This window comes from Bison bison, unplaced genomic scaffold (assembly GCF_000754665.1).
Source record: "Bison bison bison isolate TAMUID 2011002044 unplaced genomic scaffold, Bison_UMD1.0 scf7180017864252, whole genome shotgun sequence".
NCBI classification, from domain to species: Eukaryota; Metazoa; Chordata; class Mammalia; order Artiodactyla; family Bovidae; genus Bison; species Bison bison.
The window spans coordinates 2,179,349-2,203,602 of NW_011494824.1; the positions used below are offsets into that span (position 1 = coordinate 2,179,349).

Consider the following 24,254-nt stretch of genomic DNA (forward strand, 5'->3'; position numbering starts at 1 on the left):
AAATAAAAATAAATAAAATGATTTCTTCATAAAAAAAAATGAGGCTGTAGATGTCTATTAGTTGGTGGATGGCTGATTTTTGCTTTTTTATCAAATTATCGATATTATTTTTAAAAGACTACATAGAGACATATGAAAGGTGGTTTGGTAATTGCCTGGATTTCTCTTTTTCACTTATTTTTTAGATTCAGTCCTGGTACCGGATGGTAACAGCACGAAGGAATTACCTCTCACGACTGCAGTTTTTCAGAGCTCATGTAAGAGACACACATGTGGAAATTTGTCCTCCCTAAGAATGAACTTAAATGAATAGTTTGTGAATGTTAGCATTGAATGATTCTTATTAAATGGTATAAACAAATGCTTGGAGGAAAAAAATGGATTTTAGAACTCAATGTGGTACTATTTAGAGGCTTCTTACATTTTTTTGTTCAGAGTAAGACTTCATTCAGAACTGGAAAGGAAATGGGTGAGGAAAAATTTATGTGGGCTAGTTATGCCAGAGAGAAAAAATACTAATGAAGGACTTTCCAATTTTGCTTGCAACGTTTTTAATTATTGCTGACCAGTTAAATATAAGCCCACAGGAGGAATTTTTTCAGGATTTTTGAAGAATAGATATGTGAACATAGATTGGACCATCTAAGTTTAATGGTAAAATTCTTTTCCCTCTTTAGATATCTTTATTTAGACAATCCCTTTGCAATCTTGCTTATATACTGTTAGCTAACTTATCTGACCCTTTCTTCAAAGAGAATGCAAAAATAAACGTTGACTACACCACATCTAAATACTGTCAGTTCTAAATAGTGTCCATTCTTCAAATGCCGTCAGTTTTTGAAGAGTGCTGAATTCTAAAATAGTGGAGTCGATGGAACTCTGGGAGGTTGTGACTGGTCATCTTCTTTTGCAGAACAATGAAATTGTGAAAATCCAGTCTCTATTGAGAGCAAGCAAAGCTAGAGATGACTACAAAACACTGGGTAAGTAGAGCATTCCGAAACAAAGCATTCCTTATAGACCAAGCAAGCACAAGTTATTTCCATCTGCTCACGTCAGTGGATACACGTTATCGCCAGTAGATTTTGACCATCTCAGACCCGAGCATGTCATTGACAGGAAACGGGCCTTTCGATCAAAGTGGAATGGTTAAGGGCAGTAGATGGGATTTTTTTAAAAAAAAAAAAAAGGACAATGTTGAGGGGAGGGGATAAATTAGGATACACACTACTATATATAAAATTGATAATCAGCAGGACCTACTATATATAGCCCAGGGACCTGTATTCAATATCTTATAATAACCTATAATAGAAAAGAATCTGAAAATTTATATATCTATATATATATGTTTTTCTGCTACAACTTATGGAAAAACCCAATTTTGGCCAAAATATATATATATTTACAGTGCTGTGTTAGTTTCAGGTGTTTTGTGAAGAATATATAGTGATATGTATATATATTAATGATAGACTTCAATTATACTTCAATTTTTAAAAAAAGGAGTTGGCATTAATGCTGATATTTTTTATTAAATGTGAGCTAGCTATGGGCTCTATGGTAGGGTTAATGGCAACCTCATTTTGATATTTGGCAAAACTAATACAATTATGTAAAGTTTAAAAATAAAATAAAATTTAAAAATAATAATAATAAAAAAAAAAAGAGGGCTCACGCCAAGGGGCATCTTCCAGGACCGCTGCTGCCCGGGCCCCGTCCCTGTGACAAGCCGATGCCGACCCGCACCTCCACAAGAGGCCCCCCAGCGCTGGCAGGCTCATACCCACAGCACCAGCCTCAGGACGCGGTCCCCATTACCATTTCGTCAAGGGCTGTGGGAAGGACCTCGCAGGAGTGGGCTCAGTGGGGGCTTCTTGGCAGAGCTGTTTTGGTGTTTCCTGCAGCCTGTCAGTCATGGGGTCACTGGTAGGAGGTCAAGATAAAAACTGTACGCCTGTCTCACTACGTATTTCAAAAGAAAATCGTGAAAAACAGTCATGAAAGGACCTCTTATAGGTATTCAAAAAAAAAAAAATAATAAGCTAGAGACAGGAATTTAATGCAAAAGAGTTAGCCAGAAGATAAACTTACATCTGAATACCATTTAATTTATTACCTGGCCTGTGATTTTTTTTTTCCTTCTCATTTTAAGAACAAAACATAGTCATATAAGAAATTTGGAAATATGAATAAGAAGGGGAAAAGCACATAGTTTCACTTCCCAAAGAAAATTACAAACATCTTCATGTAATTTCATTTTAGACTTTTCACAGTCCCTGTGGTTTTTAAACTGTCTTCCTTATAACTAGTATGTCACTTGCAGAAAGTTGGAAAACAGAAAAATAAAATTAAAATCACCCAGAAAGAGCATTCACATTTTGTGCCATCTTTTTCAGTTTCAGCTCTGCTCCTGATTGTTATTCTATTGTTCATTTCTTTTACACAGTGAAGCATTCTTTATATGCTGAATTTTTAACATTCTAATTATCATAAGAACATGTGATAAATAGCATGTCCTAGATTAAGTCTAGAAGAGCTTGCTGATAAGTTTATTAGTACTGCCCAGATTCTTCAAATATTTAGGTCATTCAGGATTAGTTTTGAGAGGGCAAAACACATCATTGTGTATTTTAGTAGTGGTCATTATGCTGTCTGTAACTATCTTGTGTCTTATTAATTTTTTTGAAAGAAATAAAAATATTGCTCAGTAATGTTCCTAGCACAGTAGTAGTAAGTAGTTTCGCCAACACCTTTTATTGTTAAAAGTCTGTCTGACTTATGGAGCAAACTGTATGACCCAAAAAGACCCTCCCCGGTACTTGTTAAGGGAAAAGTCTCTAGCAGCCTCAAAGGCCAGGTTCTGCCTCGAGCTGTGGAATCTTCCGGATACTGCCTTGCTTGCTAGGTTCCAGAATCCAGCGTGCAGACTGAGGGAAGAACGTGTCTCTCTAATGTCACACTGCTCCACTTTGCAATTGATGAGATTCATGTCTCCATTGGTAGATATATTTCTTTAATTTTTTACAAGAAAGCTGAAGAGGGGGTTTGTTTTCTGAGCCCTGACACACTGAAATAGGTAAATTAAGGATAGTTTTTCCAAACACATACAAGCTGCTTTTCCTCTCCTTTTAGGGAACAGGTTTTTGTGGGTAGTTTTGTGTGTGTGTTTTTTTTTTTTAATGTAAATTATGCTAGCATTTAGAATACTTTATTGACAAAAATCCATCCCTAAATTGTATATTCAGTAAAGTAGACAATTGTAGAAACAGTGCTAGATCTGGAAAGGAAGACTCAGCTGTGAGATTACAAACCAATTTCACATAATTTAGCATCTGTCCACTTCCCTCAAGACCACCCCCCACCGATACCTTGTAAATAAGTAGAACATATATAACTTTGTGGTAGTTTTTGTCACTTGCTTACTTTTTTTTTAAGTTAAAAAGATAGAAGGAATTCCAGCTAAAAATCTAAGTGATTTCTTATTAAAGCGTAGAAGACAGAAACTGTGTTAGTGAATAAATCAGATAAAAGCTGCTTTGGCAAATAAGGTAGCTTTGTGGTAACTGAACTGTAAATTTTCATTTCTTTCTCAATTCAGCACCTTCATCAAACTAAGGCATTTTCTTAAGCTGAAAAACATCACTTTTATTAGTCTGGCATTATTCATTTTCACCCATTTCCTCCAGAAAGGCACTGAATGCATTCAGGTTTGGAACTTGCTAGAACTTTAACTGGCCCCTTGTAAGGGCTGACTGTGAAGTTGAGTGGTTTCCTGAAACAAAAGTTACCACAAAGTGATGTGAAGATAGGAAGATGCCAGGAAGCCAACTGTTGACAGAGGAGCTGTTACATTTGAACCATAATAATTTGTAAAGCTAAATTATTCATTTGTTTCTACCTGCCCGGTTGGCACACAGAATGATACACAATTCTCTGGAGCACGCAGAGAGAACTTTAGACACACATGAGATGGCTTACGTTCTCTCGGCTATGTAACTGAGCTCTGGTGTGTGGTTCAGGCTGTTCCTGAAATGGTCATGTCACCAACAGCATCTTTGGTAAAATAGTAGAAAAATAAATTCACATATGCTTTGGTGATCAGGAAGTGAAGGGTCCATGATCCACAGTAACTTGCCATCTAGTGGAATATGAGGTATTATTATCCAGTAGATTCCGAGCCTGGAGGCAGATGTGGACCTCTGATGCTTTTCCTTGATAGCTAGCGATAAATACATCAGAAGAGGCACAGTAGTAATACAGATGACTCTAGAGTTGGCTGTTTGTGCTGGGCTCATGCTGCTAATTGTTTGCGTTGTTGATTGAACTCTGTATTTCTTAAGTGACAGAACACCACACAACCTAACAGCAATGTTAACATAAGGAAGCTTGAATAGAGCCCTGATGTAGAGGACAGGATGTTGGCTGAGGCTGCCAAAACCGCACTGGGCTCTCTCCAGTCCTCTTTGCGTTGATGTGTCCTGTCATCAGCACTGAAGGTCCAGTTGTTTCCTCTTATAATTTACCCAGAGTCACTCTCACTAAACACCTTTAAAAAGTTGGCTTTTTTGCAAAGTCACAGTGCCGAGGAATCAAAGCGTCAGTAAGGTTCAAGGCACTAAGGGAAAGCCCTTGGTAGAATTTACACAGATACCCTCACCATGACTAAGCCTGGTCTCCTAGGTGCTGAGGGCCCTCCCTGGTTCATGCTGAAACGACAGGGACCCAATTTCCATTTCTAAAATTATTTTGTTTCTGCCAAGCAGAACATGCGTTCCAGTTGTCCTCTTGGCTCCTATTGGACCTTACAGTTCTCCCTTGACTGACCTTTCCTAATTCCCCTTTCACCTAATTCCTGCTCCTTCCCCCAAAATCTTCTGGACTGAAAAAGCAAACACTTTCTGCTTCCTGCAGCAAGAACAGAAATCTCTTATCTGGCTCAGCCACAAGCTCTCAGAGCCGGGACAGCTCAGTGTTAGCATTCTTTCCCAGATTCCTCATCAATAAGACACCAATAGCTAGAGCTATCTCCTCAGTGTGGGAGTCCTGGAAACAGTGTGAGAGACGGCTGATAAACAAATGCTGGATAACAAGGAAACTGTGAGGCAGACGTTCTCAGTAGCCTGCATGTGTTTATATGATCAGTTTCCTTTGACACGTCATATTTGATGTGAGGCGGGATGATTCACTGTGGGGCCCAGCACCACCATTGCTGTCTTTTCTGATAATGCTTTCTTTAAAGACCTAGTTTCTTTCCTACTGATCATTTCAAGCATGCCCAGTTGAAGCACTCCTTTCCTTTCCTTGCAGTTGGCTCTGAAAACCCCCCATTGAGAGTAATCCGCAAATTTGTATACCTGTTGGACCAAAGCGACTTGGATTTCCAGGAAGAGCTGGAGGTAGCCCGATTGAGGGAGGAAGTGGTGACCAAGATCAGAGGCAATCAGCAGCTGGAGAAAGACTTGAACCTGATGGACATTAAGATCGGGCTCCTGGTGAAGAACAGGATCACACTGGAGGTCAGTGGGGTCTCTGGGACTCTTGGCTCCCAGCAGACAGAAGATGCTCGTATATGTGCCCAGATCACTCTTGGTCCAGCTAAGCTCCTTTGAAGTCCAGAACGAGTGACCCAAAGTTTGTTTACCATTTTTATTACCATTTAATGATGCTCAGACAGAACTGACCTGGAAAATTCTTTGCCTTCCCCTCTTTGATAACATTTGGTAAGGCTTCTTTATCATTCTCAAAGGAAGTTTATATGAAATAAAACCTACTTACATATGTCCCTTCATAGCAAGACTAAGGCCTCTCTATAACTATAAAAGAGAAATTGAAAGATATCAATTTATAGTTCATTTTGGTCACTCACTCGTTTCCGACTCTTTGTGACCACATGGACTGCAGCATGCCAGGCCTCCCTGTCCATCACCAACTCCCAGAGCTTGCTCAAACTCATGTCCATTGAGTAGGTGATGCCATCCAACCATCTTATCCTCTGTCGTCCCCTTCTCTTCCTGCCTTCCATCTTTCCCAACATCATGGTCTTTTCCAGTGAATATTCAGGACTGATTTCCTTTAAGGTGGACTGGTTGGATCTCCTTGCAGTCCAAGGGACTCTCAAGAGTCTTCTCCAACACCATAGTTCAAAAGCATCAATTCTTCATCACTCAGCTTCCTTTATAGTCCAACTCTCACAACCATACCTGACTACTGGAAAAACCATAGCTTTGACTAGACTGACCTTTGTCGGCAAAGTAACGTCTCTGCTTTTTAATATGATGTCTAGGTTGGTTATAGCTTTTCTTCCAAGGAGCAAACATCTTTTAGTTTCATGGCTGCAGTCACCATCTGCAGTGATTTTGGAGCCCAAGAAAATAAAATCTGTCACAATTTATAGTTAAAAACAAATATTTCAATATGAAAATACATGGGCCTGATGCCATTAGATGTGATAAAGTTACCAGAGACTTGGCCCCCTTCACAGAATAACCACAGATGGAGAGAGCTACAGATGGAGAGAGCTACAGATGAGACTGGTCAGGAGAGTGGTGGAACTGTCCATGAATTCATTTTCCAAAATGGAGAACAGGGTAATAACTCATGGGTAATAACTCCTTGAATGAGCAAAGTGTGGTCTTCCCTCCGCCCTGACCACACGTCGGGGAATTGCTGTCCTAGAAAACTAAGTTTATATTAAAATTCTGAAGGATCTATGTTGTACTTATATGTAAAATGATTAGATTCTAGGCTCAAGCAGTTATACACTGAATTTTGACCTACATGAATGACCAGAAGGACATGAGAAAATCCAACCATGTGAGATATGACACAGGCCCAGCCTACCAACAGCTGGGCCTCAGAGCATCTGTCCTCCCAGCGCCCACGCGCTGGAAGCCAGCAGTGTCCTCCAGCCTGTCAGATGTGGACCCCACCCATGCCATTCCCAGATGACCCCTGCAGAGCGGCACTTCCCTGACTTCCCCGGGGGGTCTGTGCTCAGTTGCTCCCTAATAATGGCCTCTAAATAAATAACACTGTCGTTTTGTATCTGTGAGAAACCTGCTGGTGTCAGAGCTCCAAATACCACGTGAAAAGTGTTTTTACCCAAGGGAAGGATACTTCCAGGACAAGACCTCTCTCCATGTCCCCTATTCCCCTGCCATGTCAGTTTTCAGAAAGCCTGTAAGGCAAGGCAGGGAAGCCGACCCCCTGGATGCCCTGAGAAGCCTACAGAGGTCAGAGGTGCAGAGTCAGCTTCCCGTGCGGCTCTGGGAAACTGGGAGATGAGCGGTCACAGGAGGCTGCCAGCTCCGTGGCCGTGGGAGTGCCTCGCTCCTGTCTACCCACCTCACAGTGATCCCAGCAAAACACCGCAGAGAAAGTAAGGAAACGAGAACAATTCAAAAGGCAAGAAATGACCATCTTTCCTAAATATTAAGGAATAAAACTACACATTTAAATTTTCTGCATTTAACTCTATTTTCATTATTTTATCCAGAAAAACAATAGTACTTTGGTCTTTAAAAACAGTATATGTTTATATTGTTCAACACACATGAAAACTTTTAAGTATAATATATTCCAGAAGGTCCCTCAGAGAATGCCTTTTATAGCCTTAAACTGCTATTTTATCCTATTCCCATAAAGTCGTAAACAGGAAATGTCTTGCCTTTTAAAATAAAGGCTTACTTGCAAAAGAATAAATAGTTGAAATATGTAGCTTGTGGAAATGCAAGCGTGGCAGATTTTCAGATCTTTATGAGTGTTTAACATGTTTTTAAAGCATTACTAACTTTTTTTCCTTGGAAGTCAAGATTTTTATTTGCAAATAAAAAAAGCTGACCATGATTAGCTTAGAGAGGAAAAGAATTCACAAATACCAGAATCAATAAAGCATTACTACTTGATAGCATTGTGAAACAAACTTAGTTCTTCAACTTATATTCTTCAACACCAAATATTTATCAAGCACTGATTAAACTAGTGATAAGTACATACTCTTTCATCTTATCATTGATAGTAGGATTTTTCATGTGATAATAAGAATAGTACAGTTGAAACTTTATTTGCAGTAATAAAATAGTGGGAAACAACCCATACCCTGAAACAGCAAGTAATAGAATCAGTCCAACAGGTATGTTACAGAGCCACCGGGGGAAAAAAATCACTTCTGAAGAATATTTCAGGGCAGATAGAAAGGGTTGGAATATAATCGAGAAGAAAATAAAACAGTGAAATTTCATTTATTGTAAAATATATATATACAAGTAAGCTAAAAACGAAGAGGAACTAAAGAGCCTCTTGATGAAAGTGAAAGAGGAGAGTGAGAAAGCTGGCTTAAAACTCAACATTCAAAAAACTAAGATCATGGAAGCTGGTCCCATCACTTCATGGCAAATAGATGGGGAAACAATGGAAACAGTGACAGACTTTATTTTCTTGGGCTCCAGAATCACTGCAGATGGTGACTACAGCCATGAAATTAAAAGATGCTTGGAAGAAAAGCTATGACAAACCTAGACCGTGTATGAAAAACTTCTACTTCAGTTACCTGTTTCTTTTTCCTAACTTTTGCTTTTGCTTACAACCACTATTAGCTATTTCACTTGCCCACTGACTTTGTGAGGTTTCTAGCAGGAATGCCCATTGGGAAAGGCCCTGATGCTGGGAAAGATTGAAGGCAGGAGGAGAAGGGGACGACAGAGGATGAGATGGTTGGATGGCATCACTGACTCAATGGACATGAGTTTGAACAAGCTCTGGGAGTTGGTGATGAACAGGCAAGCCTGGCGTGCTGCAGTCCATGGGATCGCAAAGAGTTGGACACGACTGAGCAACTGAACTGATCTGAAGCTAAAAGAAAAAAACTAAGCAATTAAAAAGCAGAGACATCACCTTGCTGACAAACGTCCATCTAGTCAAAGCTATAGTTTTTCCTATAGTCATGTATGGATGTGAGAGTTGGACTATAAAGAAGGCTGAGTGCCAAAGAATTGATGCTTTTGAACTGTGGTGTTGGAGAAGACTCTTGAGAGTCCCTTGGACTGCAAGGAGATCCAACCAGTCCATCCTAAAGGAAATCAGTCCTGAATATTCATTAGAAGGACTGATGCTGAAGCTGAAGCTCCAATACTTTGGCCACCTGATGTGAAGTTCCTGGGAGGTATAGGGAGGAAGAAATGTCTAGACTCTTAATTAGCTTGAAGGAAGACTGAAGTAGAAATGTAAGGGAACCTTGAATCACTGAAACTCCCATTGGTGGCTGTACTGTATCATGTGAGTGCAGACTTGCAGGCCAGGGCTACCTGAGACCCAGGATTGACATTTACTGCTTAATAAAGCTCCTTCATTGCTTATATGAACATGTTTCCATAACCTCTCTAGGCCTTTTCTTTACTGGAAAATGTGCTAAATGCCTTACATGGATTGTTTTTAACCTTCACATCAACTCAGTAAGATTGCTATTATTAAGCCCATTTTATAGATTTAAGGAAACTGGGCCTTAGAGAGGTTAACCTGAGCAAGGTCACAAAGCTCCTATGCTTTGTGGATACCCATACTTCTATGACTCCAAAGCCCAAGCCCTTTGTCCTAGTTCACGCCTTCTACAAAAGTGTGTGTACACTATCATATTACCTGCATGCAGATAGTATGTTACCAGGGGGAGGGGAAAGATGGTGGCAATTAGGGCAACATTGAGAAGTACGTTGAGTGCCATTGCTTCTTCAAACCAGCATTCCCCGAGATGTACAATATTTATTGATAGAATTGTTCAGTCGCTCAGTCATGTCTGACTCTTTTGCAACCCCATGGACTGCAGCACGCCAGGCTTTCCTGTCCTTCACCATCTCCTGGAGCGTGCTCAGACTCATGTCCATTGAGTCGGTGATGCCATCCAACCATCTCATCCTCTGTCATCCCCTTCTCCTCCTGCCCTCAATCTTTCTCAGCATTAGGGTCTTTTCCAATGAGTCAGCTCTTCGCATCAGGTGGCCAAAGTATTGGAGTTTCACCTTCAGCATCAGTCCTTCCAATGAACGAACATTCAGGACTGATTTCCTTTAGGATGGACTGGTTGGATCTCCTTGCAGTCCCAGGGACTCTCAAGAATCTTCCAGTTCCTGTCTTGACCAAATCTATTGATATTGGTAATACAGAGGAATTTAGTTCTGCCCTGGAGCTTGCCTACCACCCCCTGCTCTCTCCTCTTCTGTATATGTCCAAAAATATGACCCTAAAGATGAAGTCTGCAACAAAACAAAGGAAAAGTCTCCCGTTTCCAGCACTAACCCCATTGAAACTAGTTGGGAGACCACGGGCAGGGGGGACAGTGATGGAGAGGTTGCAAGTACCAAGATTGTTTTCTACTGTGTATTTAAAATCAAGATAATCAATTATCCCATGTATTTGGGAGACTGTGTGATCTACACATCATCAGTTATTTGAAGAGGAGAAGCCTGAGTTAGCTGTAAGCCAGTTAGTCTAGTGCTGTCTTAGGTTGTCTTGGGCTTCCCTGATAGCTCAGGTTGGTAAAGAATCTGCCTGCAATGCAGGAGACCCTGGTTCAATTCCTGGGTTGTGAAGATCAGCTAGAGAAGGGACAGACTACCCACTCCAGTATTCTTAGGCTTCCCTTGTGGCTCAGCTGGTAAGGAATCCGCCTGCAATGCAGGAGACCTCGGTTCGATCCCTGGGTTGGGAAGATCCCCTGGAGAAGGGAAAGGCTGCCCACTCCAGTATTCTGGCCTGGACAATTCCATGGACTGTATATTGGGGTTGCAAAGAATCAGACGCGACTAAGTGACCTTCCCTTTCACTGTCATACATAGATAAGGATATCAGGCCACTGCCTGCCTAGACTGTTCCTGAGCACCCACCTGGAGATAATTATGCTTCCTTTCTTCATCTTGAATGTATTTTTACACATTTGTGAAATAAGGGGGAAATGTTGCCTTTTGAAAATTTTTATAGAAATGCAATCCCCTCTTTCCCCATATAAACCTTTAGAAGAATATAAGTAAAGGATTACGTCAAGGTTGCCCCCACCTCCCGTCAAGCTGAGAATGAGAAAGAATAAAAACATAGATGTAGAAGGCAGTGGATGTAACTACATAGAACTATTAATCTCAAAGCTCCAAGGGTTTTCCTCCCTACCTATGAACTGACCCCAGCTATGGGCGAAATTGTCCTCTTTCAGTCACTCAGTCATGTCTGACTCTTTGCGATCCCAGGGACTGCAGCACGCCAGGCCTTCCCTGTCCTTCACCATCTCCTGGAGCGGGTGCTGCAAGAGTCCTTTGGGGCTAAGAGCTCAAGGAGGCAGACAGACAAAGTTTTGGGAAGAACAACTTTCTCACCACCTACTCTCTGGGACAGTGACCCAATGTGGAGTGGCAGAGGCAGCATCCTAGAGCTGTGGCTTTCATGTAAGACATGTGCCATCAGCAGGTCATGAAATCAATTTAGTGTGTCACTTCAGTCTTTGAAAATGGAATAGAATAAAAGCAAATTGAAGTATCAGAGTGTGGCCCAATAGTAAGATGAGTATCACTTTGTATGGTATGTGGAGGTGTGTTTACCGATAAAAGATGTAAAATGTATTTCTTACTATGAATCTCCATAAAAATGTTTGGTGGATCCTTATCTAAAGGACCTATGCTGGTTCATGACTCTTTAAGCCCCTTAAGGGGACACAATAGCCTGAGATGACCACTTGACAGTGTTTTCAGCCACAGACTTTCCAGCCATCCCTGTAAATAGTTAAAGGAGCCGGACTGAGTATCTGAGAACCTTAATTTTGTTAAATACTTGAGGCTTCCTTTCTCTTCCATCTCTAATTTCTACATTGCATATTTCTGCAAGAGCTTTTATAGATCGAAATGATAGAATTCATTCTTTTAAAGGTTACAGTTTAGCAGTGTTTAGTATAGTCCCAAAATTGTGCAAGCCTTACTTCTATTTGATTCTAGAACATTTCATTACCCCAAAGAGAAGCCCCCCCAAAATGTTCTGGAATTAAAAATTGTGGTGATGGTTGCACAACCTCGTGTCTTCATGGAACACACTGAATTGTACTCTAAAAGGACAAATTTCATAATATGTGAATAATATTTCAATTTTTTTTTAAAGAAAAGGAAAAACATCCATACTCATTAACATCATCACCTATCACTCCAGCCCCCAGCCATAGCAACCTTTAATCTGCTTTCCGTCATGATAGATTTGCCTGTTCTGGATCATCACACATTTATGGTCTGCTGTGACCAGCTTCTTTCACTTAGCATAGTATTTATGTTGTAGCATCAATCAGTACTCATTCCTCTTTATTGAAAATAGCATTCCATTGTGTGGATATGCCACATTTTTTTTGCCCATTAATTGATTGATGGACACCTGAAATGTTTCTTCTTTTCAGCTGCTATGAGCATTCACGTACACATTTTTCTGTGGACATAAGTTTGCAGTTCCCTTTGGCATATATCTAACGGTGGAATTGCTGGGTCATATAGTAACTTGTGGGGGCTTCCCAGGTGGCGTAGTGGTGAAGAACCTGCCTGCCAGTGCAGGAGACCCAAGAGACACAGATTCAGTCCCTGGGTCAGGAAGATCCCTGGAGAAGGAAATGGCAACCCACTCCAGTACTCTTCCCCGGGAAATCCCATGGACAGAGGAGCCTGGCAGGCTACAGTCCATGGGGTCGCAAAGAGTCAGACACGACTGAGCGCGTATGCATAGTAACTTGTGTTTAACTTCTGAGGAACGGCCAAATAGCTATTAATGTTGAACTTCTCTTCATGTGCTTATGAGCCATTTATAGATGATCTTTGGGAAAATCCTTTGCCCATTTTTTAATTGAGTTGTCATTTTATTTTTAGATGTAGGAGCTCTTTATAGTGTATGGTGAATATAAGTCTCTTACCCAATTTGCAAACATTTTCTCCCATTCTATGGGTTATTTTCTTTGATAGCGTACTTTGAAGCAATAGGCTTTAATTTTTATGAAGTCCACTTTATTTTTTGTTGTTGTTTCTAGTGCCTTTGGTGTTGTAGCCAGGAAACCGTTACCTACATGTACAAAGATGCATGTATGAGAAGGTTCACTGCACTCTCTGAAATACTAATAAAATGTAAAGAAACTGTTCATTGAAAGGAATACGATTAAATAAATTATGACACACACACCCCTAAAAGAAACCATTGCTTAATCCAGGGTAGCAAAAGCTTTTGTCTGGGTTTTCTTATAAGAGATTTATAGTCTTAGCTCCTCCATTTAGTTCCTTATGATCTCTTCTGAGTTAATTTTTGTTTATGGAGTGAGGTAGGGGTCTGACTTCTTAATTTTTGAACCTGGATATTTAGTTGTCCCAGCATCATTTTTTGAAAAGACTGTTCTCTCCCTATTTAAGTATCTTGGAGCTTACATTACATGTTCGAACAAATGCATACAGCTTAGGAGAACAAATATTACAAAAGCCAAATTTACCCACGATTTGGATTTTTCTTAATCTGTTTAACACTCTCTGTTCCTTTGTTTCTTCATGAGGGAATGTGAAAAATTGATCTTTCCAGCTATGTGTGTCTTAGAGTGTCGGTGAAGGGAAGCAGGGGAAAGAATACCAGAGTAAAATGTAGTAATTCCATAAAAAATTTTTTCCCAGGATGTAATTTCACACAGAACCAAACTGAATAAGAAAAAAGGTGGAGAGATGGAAATACTGAATAACATTGACAACCAAGGGATCAAAAGTTTGAGTAAGGAGAGGAGAAAAACACTGGAAACGTATCAGCAGCTTTTTTATCTTTTACAGGTGAGAATAATTTCTTTCACTGTGAGTGGGTAAATGCTATGCTCCCTGTTGATGTTTTACAGCAGATCTTCTCCCATGCTAAGGCTATAATAATTTACACATTCTGAGCGCTCCTAAGGACCAAGTATTATTCTAGGTGCTCCACATACGTTTTCTCATTTTAATTCCTACTACAGCCCTGGGCACCTTCAGAAAATGACTGATTGTTATTCTCATTACATGTGAGAAAACTGAGACCCAGTAAATGGTGATGAAAGGGTATGGGGACCCTGGCAGTTGACTTAAAGCTTGTCCTGCTTTCCATGACTACGTTACGCTCCAGTTATCAGCATAGACAATATAAATCTACCAATAACATAAGCAGATGCTGTCAAACATGGGAAAACTAACTATGTGAAAACCGGATCAGTGCCAGAACTGGCCCGCCCTTCTTTTGAGGAAGGAGCTGGGGAGTTTGGATTAGGGAAATAGGATTCCTTTTTTTTCATTATTTCCATGACATCACTCTTCTCTAAATGAACAGTAATTTTCCATTGCTTCCTGAGTGTGGGTGAGAACTCAGCTGAACTGGTTACAGCTGGACTCTGGTGGACCAGTTTTGTTTGTTTGTTTGCTTGACCATTGATTAACCTCATCCACCCTCCGGCACATACAGTGAGTCCCTAAGGGAACAGTTAGAGATAGAAACAGGGCCTCCCCTAAGATGAAAACTTTCCCCAAAACGGTGGATCGGCAGTTCTTCCTTGAAAGTCCGGTGTCCCTGGGGCCGCTGCTGGTGGCCCTGATCCCGTCAAGACTTGGAGATGCTTGAAATCTTTGCTTGAGGATCTCACTGGCATCATGTACACCGAGAACACATTGCCCAAACCCTAAGTGAGGGGTAGCTGCCCCGCTGAGAGAAGAGATTGATTTTGGTAGAGTTGAGCGTGCTCTGCTTAGAAAGACTGGAGCACGGGTATAGTACCCCAGATGTCCACGAGGTGGCGGCATTGAAGGAAAAATGTTAAAACAAAATTGTCCTTGGAATCCACTGCTGAATGACAGCTTGCTTTCCAGAAAGAAGAGGGTCTCACACTGGGTGGGGAAGATTTTTTGGCTGCTGAAATTAGGTTAATGTTCATCCACCAGCTAGAAATTTAATCTTAGGCATTTACCATTTTTGACATCTGTTAACTTACTGTGGTGTTGGAGAAGACTCTTGAGAGTCCCTTGGACTGCAAGGAGATCCAACCAGTCCATTCTAAAGGAGATCAGCCCTGGGATTTCTTTGGAAGGAATGATGCTGAAGTTGAAACTCCAGTACTTTGGCCACCTCATGCAAAGAGTTGACTCATTGGAAAAGACTCTGATGCTGGGAGGGATTGGGGGCAGGAGGAGAAGGGGACGACAGAGGATGAGATGGCTGGATGGCATCACTGATTCGATGGACGTGAGTCTAAGTGAACTCCGGGAGTTGGTGATGGACAGGGAGGCCTGGTGTGCTGCGATTCACGGGGTCGCAAAGAGTCAGACACGACTGAGCGACTGAAATGAACTGAACTGAGCTTCCAAGTGTGTGAAGCTTCTTCAGGAATTAGTTTTCCGATGTTGAATTTTGACAGAATTTGTGACATTTAAGAAGGTGAAAATTTAGTCATTCGCCTAAAGATCCCCTGGAGGAGGGGATGGCAGCCCACTCCAGTATTCTTGCCTGGAGAATCCCCATGGGCAGAGGAGCCTGGCGGGCTACAGTCCATGGGGTTGCAAAGAGTCAGACACGACTGAGCGACTTGGCACACACGCACACTAAGATTTGTATAATTTATGCTGCTGTGTAAATGGAGGCTCACTAATGGAAATGAGAAAAAGCACTGGAACATGTCTAGAATAATTCCACAAGTTTTATCCCCTAAACTATCCAAAACGGATAGAACCATAGCATGACCATTCAGTTGTATCGACTGAAGTGTCAAAACACCGTGATTTTTCTTCACCTTTTCTTCTCTCTGGAGACGTTAACCCAAGACTAACAAGGAAACTCGGAGAAGGCAATGGCATCCCACTCCAGTACTCTGGCCTGGAAAATCCCATGGACCGAAGAGCCTGGTGGGCTGCAGTCCATGAGGTCGCGAAGAGTCGGACACGACTGAGCGACTTCACTTTCCCTTTTCACTTTCATGCATTGGAGAAGGAAATGGCAACCCACTCCAGTGTTCTTGCCTGGAGAATCCCAGGGATGGTGGAGCCTGGTGGGCTGCCATCTATGGGGTCGCACAGAGTCGGACACGACTGAAGTGACTTAGCCGTAGCAGTAGCAGTCTCCTCAATGTGAGCTTAAATTTAAAGTTTTTAGCTCATCTGAGAGGAGTCAGGAGTGGTCTTCTTCATCTGTAATTTTCCTTTCATAAAAGCCCATATCTTATATGGGAAAAGAATCACCCCAGAACTCTCAGAAAGTTCTCCTGAGCTCCTTATTCATAACATTTCAGCCAGTCATTACAAGCTTGAGAATAAATCTAAGTAGTAAACTGAACTAGAATTCGGGTTTTCTTAAAAATTTTAAAGCTGAACTTCTTGAGAATATTAAATACTGGTTTCCCATGTGTTTCTTTTATGTGAAATACAAAAGAAAAGGACAGTTTTCTTTTCTCACTGCAAGGAAGATGAAGAGTAAGACTTTTGCATTTCTCTGTCACTTTAATTTTTTTTTTTTTCTTCTAACCTCTGATTAGTATAATTCCTTCAGAAAAACCACAGCAGCACAAAGTCTGGTGCTATATCTCTTGAACTCCATCCTCACCTGAGCTCCTTGTCAATTTTTTTTTTTTAATTCTTGTCAATCTTTAAAACTTGTCAATCTTTTTTTTTCTTATCAGTTTCTTCTGGCATTTTCCCCATGACCTACCCTGAACTTTACCGTTCAGCCTCCTTGTCTTGCTCTTCCTTTCTCATGCTTTGTAAAACATCATGGCCGGGCTTCCCCAGTGGCTCAGTGGTAAAGAATTTGCCTGCTAATGCAGGAGACACATCCCTAGTCCATGAAGATCCTACAAGCCACGGAGCAACTAAGCCCATATGCCACAACTACTGAGCTGTCACTCTGGAGCCCGTGCTCTGCAAGGAGAGAAGCCACCACACTCAGAAGCCCGTGCCCTGGATCTAACAGTCGCCCCCGCTGCTTACTGCAACTGGAGAAGGCCCACACACAGCCACAAATAGAATGATCCTTAAGATAAAGAAAAGTCATTTAGAAAACATAAAATATTTTTTAAACCATTACGGCCATCCCATTGTCTGTCTCATACCCTTTGCTTTTGCTTTCTAGTCTCAGAATATAGACTGTGTTGATTCATTCATCAGTCCTTCTAAGACAATCTCTATAGCTCAACCCTTGATCCATTCTTGCCAGTCTCTTCAGATAGCTCAGCCACCCCCCTCTCTTCTTTGTCTCTACGATAAATATTAATATGTGCCTTCAAATGGTGAACAGTATAAAATATTCATAATGTAATTATAGTCCATAAAATATGACATGATATAGTATATAAAATTTAAATCCTACCATAACTTTCTATTATAACTTCCTATAGCATAGTAGTGTTGTTAGCTGCTACCTGTCTTAATATGAGCCAGATACTCTTCTGTGTGCCTCATACATAAGAATTCATTAAAGAATAAAGAACTGGGGGTCCTCTCTGCTTTAATAGTATATTAACATACAGTCTTGTGGGGGGCGTTTCGTCTTCTCTCTTTAGACCAATCCTTCATACCTGGCTAAGCTGATTTTCCAGATGCCACAGAACAAGTCAACTAAATTTATGGATACAGTTATTTTCACCCTGTACAATTATGCTTCCAATCAGCGAGAAGAATATCTACTCCTCAAGCTTTTTAAAACTGCTCTGGAGGAAGAAATAGCGTACGTATATATGTAAAAATACCAACACGTTTTGTTAGTGGTGGATTTCTCTGATTTACTAACATCAGAGCTCACTCATTGGAAAACACCCTGATGCTGGGAAAGATTGAAGGCAAAAGGAGAAGAGGGTGGCAGAGGATGAAATGGTTGGATGGTATCACCGACTCAATAGACATGAATCTGAGCAAACTCCCGGAGGTAATGAAGGACAGGGAAGCCTGGAGGCTGCAGTCTGTGGGTCACAAAAAGTCGGACACAACTTGGTGACTGAACAATAGTTAGAAGTTGTTTATACGTATCAAAATGTATCAAATTTCTTAAGAAACTTCTACATCATAGATATATTCAAGTACAACTTTCTCCTTTTCTAGTGCTGAATTAACTTTTGATTTTGCAAGCGTACAAAGCTTATTAAAGTCAGTGAGAGGGAATTCCCTGGTGCTCCAGTGATTAGGACTTTGTGCTCCCACTGCTAAGGGCCTGGGTTCAATCCCTGGTCAAGGAACTAAAATCCCACAGGCCATGCTGTGTGGCCAAAAAAAATAGAAAAAGAGAAAAAAGTCCGTGAGGAAAAATGAACTTCATTAAAATCATGTGAGTAATAAAACCATAATCAGAGGAGGATAATGATCTCTGCTAAATAGTCTTTCCTTCTTATGGAGCTTAAGCTGCTTTTTACTCATTTATTTTCTGACTTAGTTTATGTTTAAAATGTGTAGTTAACTGTAAGGAATGGGGGGAAAAAACACCCCATAAGAAATACCTTTAGCCTTCCTTCCTTCTGGATACCTTAAGCAGTGCTAATCTCATGGGTCTCCACAGCTCGTAGCCAGGCCCCTCTGCCCTCAGGGTGTCTATATGGCATCATGAGAAATAGCAATGCTATGCAGTAGAACCAGGTAAGGACTAAATGAATGACATGAACAGTGTCAGAGGGACGGAAAGAAAAGTTCCAATTAGCTCAATTGATAGAGATTTTATGAATGAGAAAGGAGTTGACCCAAAACCTTGAAGAATATAGTTTTTATAAAAAGAAATGGAAGAGAGAAGTAAGGCATCATGGTGATAGAAACAGCATGGGCCAAGGGGCAAGAGAGAAAGTAGATGAGGGCCATCCCTGGGGGTCCAATGGTTAAGACTCTGCGTTTTCACTGCCTAGGGCTCAGTTCGATTCCTGGTGAGGGAACTAAGATCCCGCAAGCCGCACAGCAAGGCCAAAAATAAAAAATAAGGGAAGTAGATTAGTTTCGCCAAGAGGTAACTTAATCAGTGACCACCAGGACGTGAGGGTTGGGCCAGATCATAGGAGATAGTTGAGCAGAGGCTCAAGTGCGGAAGCTCTTTTTACTTTTGTGCAAGGTTTTTGACATGACCACATGGAATTTTTAGATTGATCTCCCACCTGCATACGAACGGGATGAATTGGAGCTACACAGTTCAGGGAAATGGGGGAGTGAGAAGGAAAAAGGCACAGCTTAGATTTTCAGCACACTGAGTCTAAGTTTTAGGTATAGAACATGTGGATGAAACTATCCAGCAGAATATTAGAAATTCAAGACTAGCTCCCAGGAAAGAGATAGGGAGCATCACACCCGTACACCATCACCCAGTATTATTAATTATTATTATTAGTCTAGGTCTGCTTTTAATTCACCCCTGCCTTTTAGATTGGAATTCAAGCTGAGAAATTACTTTTAGATTCTTAAATTTCTTGAATAAGAAACTCATCGTATACCTGAAACTTAACATTGTAAATCAACTCTACCCCAACAAAAATTTTAAAAACAAACACTCATCTTACAAATGATAGCTTTCTCTTATTTCTTTAATTGTGGGAGTGGTAGATTCTGGGAACCAGTTTATTTAATGGACACTCAGGCTTCCAATTACTCCTGACAAAGTAGAATTAGGATTTGCATTGTAGACCCTACTCTGCAGGTCCTGTTTACCCTGCAGACTTTGGCCGGATGGATCAGGCACGTGGTCTAGTGATGAAGGCAGATAGAATGGTCATACTTAGAGTGAAAGCTTTGCCCTAACTTTCTGCAGATTTCAGACTTAGGTTGTAATACCCAAGACAGCACGTGGGGCTTGTCACCCAAAGGTCTCCTTAGACTCAGGAGTCCTCACCAAATAGAGACGGGAGATAGCTTCCTTTTAAATCACACTGCCTTTGATCGTCAACGGGCTAAAATACAGCCCCCTTCTTCCCCACCCACATCCCCTGTCCAAAGCCCTTGTCTGTCAGAAGATACACTGCTTAAAACTCAGTCCGTAGAAGCAAGCCATTTTTGTTTGGTTTGGGCTTTTTTTAGATCCAAGGTGGACCAGGTCCAGGACATAGTTACTGGGAACCCTACGGTCATCAAGATGGTCGTCAGCTTCAACAGAGGTGCCCGTGGGCAGAACACGCTGCGCCAGCTCCTGGCTCCAGTGGTAAAAGAGATCATTGATGACAAGTCCCTGATCATCAACACAAGCCCCGTCGAGGTGTACAAGGCCTGGGTGAACCAACTCGAAACGCAGACTGGAGAAGCCAGGTAGCGAAGCCAGGGCAATGCTGGTTTTCAGTGATGTTTTATTACTTCTATGTATATATTTATACATACTCTTAAACACGGTTAAAAAACAAAATTTGCTGTACAAAATTACTTTTCAATCCAAGATTTATTACCTCTCTTTAATATTTCCAGGCAGGCAACATTCCTGGACTCCTGCTCATCTTAGTGGTACATTTTATGTTCAGATTTCAGTACCAGTTGATGCCCAAAGCCACGATTTCTGTAGTTCTTTCTCTTGGTTTTTCCTTGTATATTCCTAAACCTGGACCTTGAAATGGTATACTATTTCTTTTCACTTGATAATACCTACTTTTCTACAGTTACCAAATAAGTAACTTGAACATGTAAGCATTAATTAGCCGGGTGGGGTTGGCTTATTTTAGGTAGTATCAGTAGATGTAAGCAATCCCAGGCTTTTATTTCCTGCAAAAGGGCACCTTGTAAAATTTCATTAGGATGTGCACAGAGAATTATATAGGTGGTTGTCACAGCATTGTTTGTAATTGCCAAAGTTAGGGAGAGTCGAAATATTTAGCTTTGGGGAATCTGTTAAATAAATGTATAACACATAATGTAGTAACTAACCATTGGGAATGGTGGTATAGAAATATATTTGTTGGCCTGGGGAAAATGTTCACGATATAGGTTTTGGCTGTAGCTTGATACAGTAACTCATTTTCTATGTAAAGAAAACACATGCATTTACAGACACACACACACACAAAGAATCTATATGGGATGTGTATAAACATGAACTACATTACACCCACGTACACACATGTGTGCAGAAGACCTAGAAAGTTAAAAGAGGGAAAGTAGCTGTCTCTGGGTCAATACTATTTCCTTGTTGGCTTATAGGCAACTTTTTCTGTAAAGAACATACTGTTCTTGGGATGGGATAAGGGGAGGGGAGGGCAGCTCATGAGGGAGGGGATATATATAATTATGACTGATTCATATTGCTGTGCAGCAGAAACCAAGGCAACATTGTCAAGCAATTTTCCACCACTTAAAAAGTTAGAAAGGAGCATACTGCTCATTATGATTAAAAAGAGAGAGAGAGAGTTAGCTGGGTCTACCTCTCCTGGGCCTGCCTGTTGTTTTGGAAGAGTGCAGATGGAGCTCCTGGAGTCACCCCCATGCACTAGCATCTGAGGGTTCCCTGCAGGCATGTGGGGTCTCCCCGCCCACCCCCACCACGAGCGAGCATTTTGTCATTGGAGCCGGTGGGTGAACCCCAATTCACCATGCGAAGCTTGACTGGAGAGCCAACGGGGCAAGGATACAAATGCTTCTGCCTAGGCCCCCAATTAATGAGAAGCCCTTGTTGTGGTTTCAGCAACCTGCCCTACGATGTGACCACAGAGCAAGCGCTGACGTACCCGGAAGTGAGAACCAAACTGGAGGCCTCCATCGAGCACCTGAGAAGGGTCACCGACCAAGTCCTGAATTCCATCATCTCCTCCCTCGATCTGCTGCCGTAAGTCGTATACGTGGCAGCTTTATCTTTCATTGCTGGAAGTTCTTGAAATGCCATATAAAATAGACCCCAGTAGCAAATACGCGTTTCCCTCTTACCATCTTCACGACTTTGGAAGTTTGCCTACAGGCGCGTTTTCAGTTCATAACTTCCGGGAAGAGGGAACGATAGAAAACGGTCCTCGTTACCATCGTCTGTGGCAGTCCTGTGATTCCGTCACCATCTCATTTTGTGTTTAATTTTTACAAAAGCTGCTCGGCTTTAGTTGACGGGAACAATTGCAGTGCATTTCTTCCTCACTTAGCCTTTTTCCATTATTTTCTTTTGTCATCTGTTTTCCATGTAGTTATGGATTGAGGTATATAGCCAAAGTACTGAAGAATTCGATCCATGAGAAATTTCCTGACGCAACAGAAGATGAGCTATTAAAGGTAGATTTTCAAGGGTGATCTCACCATAGCTTCTCTTGGGGGTAGGAGCCAAAATTACTAACACACCATTTTGTAAAGGTTTTCCCCTTGTATGGCTGTTTATAACAAGCTGCAAGTCTTCTATTTCTAATGACTCTCAAGATTATTAACTATTATGAGGTTAATTGGGAGCTCTCAAACATTATCAAGATTCTTTATATTAGAAAATTTGGGTGGCGGTAGTATATTTTCACCAAAAATAAGTTTGTTAACTTCATTTGTAATGTGTGATTATAGTCACTACCTTTACTTAACTCCTTGTTAGGATTCAGATCAGAAAATGATTTACTATCTTGGGAAATGTCGATTAATATTAACTTTAAAAAAAAAAAAAAACCTCCAGGGACTTCCCTGGTGGTCCAGTGGTTAGGACTCTATGATCTCACTGCCAAGGGTCTGGGTTCAATCCCTGGTCAGGGAACTACAATATCCTGCAGCCATGAGACCAAAAAACAAAACAAAAACTCTCCAAACTCGAGTTTTCTCTCTCAAAAATAGTCTCTTCTTCTGCCTCCCTCCAGATTGTTGGAAACCTCCTGTACTACCGGTACATGAACCCAGCCATCGTCGCCCCTGACGGCTTTGATATCATCGACATGACAGCCGGAGGTCAGATCAATTCGGACCAGAGGAGAAACTTGGGATCAGTGGCCAAGGTCCTGCAGCATGCAGCCTCCAACAAGCTCTTCGAAGGAGAAAACGAGCACCTCTCCTCTATGAACAGTTATTTATCAGAGACGTATCAGGAGTTCAGGTGAAAGGGGTCATTACCTTTGGAGAAGCTTGCAAGGTGGTGTACGAGAGTAATGTGTATTCTGTGCCCAGAGCTGAAGCTGGGGGTGAGGGCAGGAACCCCAGGGGGCTGCTTGCATTTCTTTTTTTTCTTTTTTAATTATAAATTGTGTTAAATTATCACCTTAGCATAAACCTCTCCCCCCCCCTTTTTTTTTATAAAGCCTTTTTAATTTTAATTTTATTTAGTCATTTATGCTTCTGGCCACACTGCGCAGCATACAGGATCTTAGTTCCCCAACCAGGGGTTGAACCCGTACCCCTGCACTGGAAGGGCAGAGTCTTACCCAGTGGACCACCAGGAAAGTCCCTGCTGGCATTTCTTGTGCTGGTTGCCACCGTGAGAAAGAGGAGGCAGGGATGATCAGGCCGAGTTCCCTCTGTCTGGTGTTCCCAATCCTGCCTCTATACCCAGTGCCCCTGTTACAATGAGTCATCCCCATATGTATGATTTGTGCTTTTGACAAAAAGAAATATTTAATCATCTTGGTATGTTTAGGCTTGTGTGTGCTCACTCAGTCTTGTCCAATTCTTTGTGACCCTTTGGACTATAGCCCGCCAGGCTCCTCTGTCCATGGGATTTTTCCAGGCAAGAATACCAGAGTGAGTTGCCATTTCCTCCTCCAGGGAATCTTCCCAACCCAGGGATCGAACCCCTGGCTTCTGCATTGCAGGAGGATTTTTTTTTTTAACTGCTGAGCCACTGGGGAAACCCCTAGGCTTGTAGTACTTAAAAAAAGAATCAAAATAGCTAACTTCTACTTTTTTGAACTTGGAAAAAGGATTATGTTTTGTCTATTCAGGAAAACTTGCCTTATCTGTACCAAACAATGGTAGGAAACAGCGCATTTGGTTTTGACAGGTGGGGAAAATCCAGCTGTTACACTTAGAGGATTGTGTGTGAATGTGTCCTGTGCTCGAACATCTCTTAAATACACATGTGAGACAATTCTATTGATCGTTTGCTCTCCAAGTTCTATCACTGATGATTCCATGGGACGTGGGAGGAGGCGCGAGTCTCGGAGGCTTGTCTGCTCGCTCAGAAGCTCTCTAAGGAAGCACACTCCTCTTGGCCTTCGTTTTCTCTTTTCTGTCAGTCAGTCATACAAGTGGGACATCCATGGAGCCCCAACTTGGAAAATGATAATTTTCTGTTCCTCAGTTTTCCTCTAGATTAGTGATTTATCTGCTGACAGAGGTAGTTCATGAGCATTCATCTCTGTTTGGAATTTTTGGCCTCTCATG

General features: G+C 41.4%; 1 protein-coding gene across 1 annotated transcript in view; it reads left to right on the plus strand.

Moving 5' to 3' along the window:
• The window catches only part of IQGAP2 (IQ motif containing GTPase activating protein 2), a 330,456-nt gene that overhangs the window by 275,127 nt on the left and 31,075 nt on the right, over positions 1 to 24,254 (plus strand). Inside the window, exons 19-27 of the mRNA XM_010847615.1 lie at positions 186 to 257; positions 914 to 983; positions 5,311 to 5,519; positions 13,659 to 13,808; positions 17,543 to 17,706; positions 20,022 to 20,246; positions 21,607 to 21,747; positions 22,094 to 22,178; positions 22,739 to 22,971. Coding sequence (XP_010845917.1) covers positions 186 to 257; positions 914 to 983; positions 5,311 to 5,519; positions 13,659 to 13,808; positions 17,543 to 17,706; positions 20,022 to 20,246; positions 21,607 to 21,747; positions 22,094 to 22,178; positions 22,739 to 22,971 — 1,349 coding nt within the window. The remainder of the gene's footprint in view (positions 1 to 185; positions 258 to 913; positions 984 to 5,310; positions 5,520 to 13,658; positions 13,809 to 17,542; positions 17,707 to 20,021; positions 20,247 to 21,606; positions 21,748 to 22,093; positions 22,179 to 22,738; positions 22,972 to 24,254) is intronic.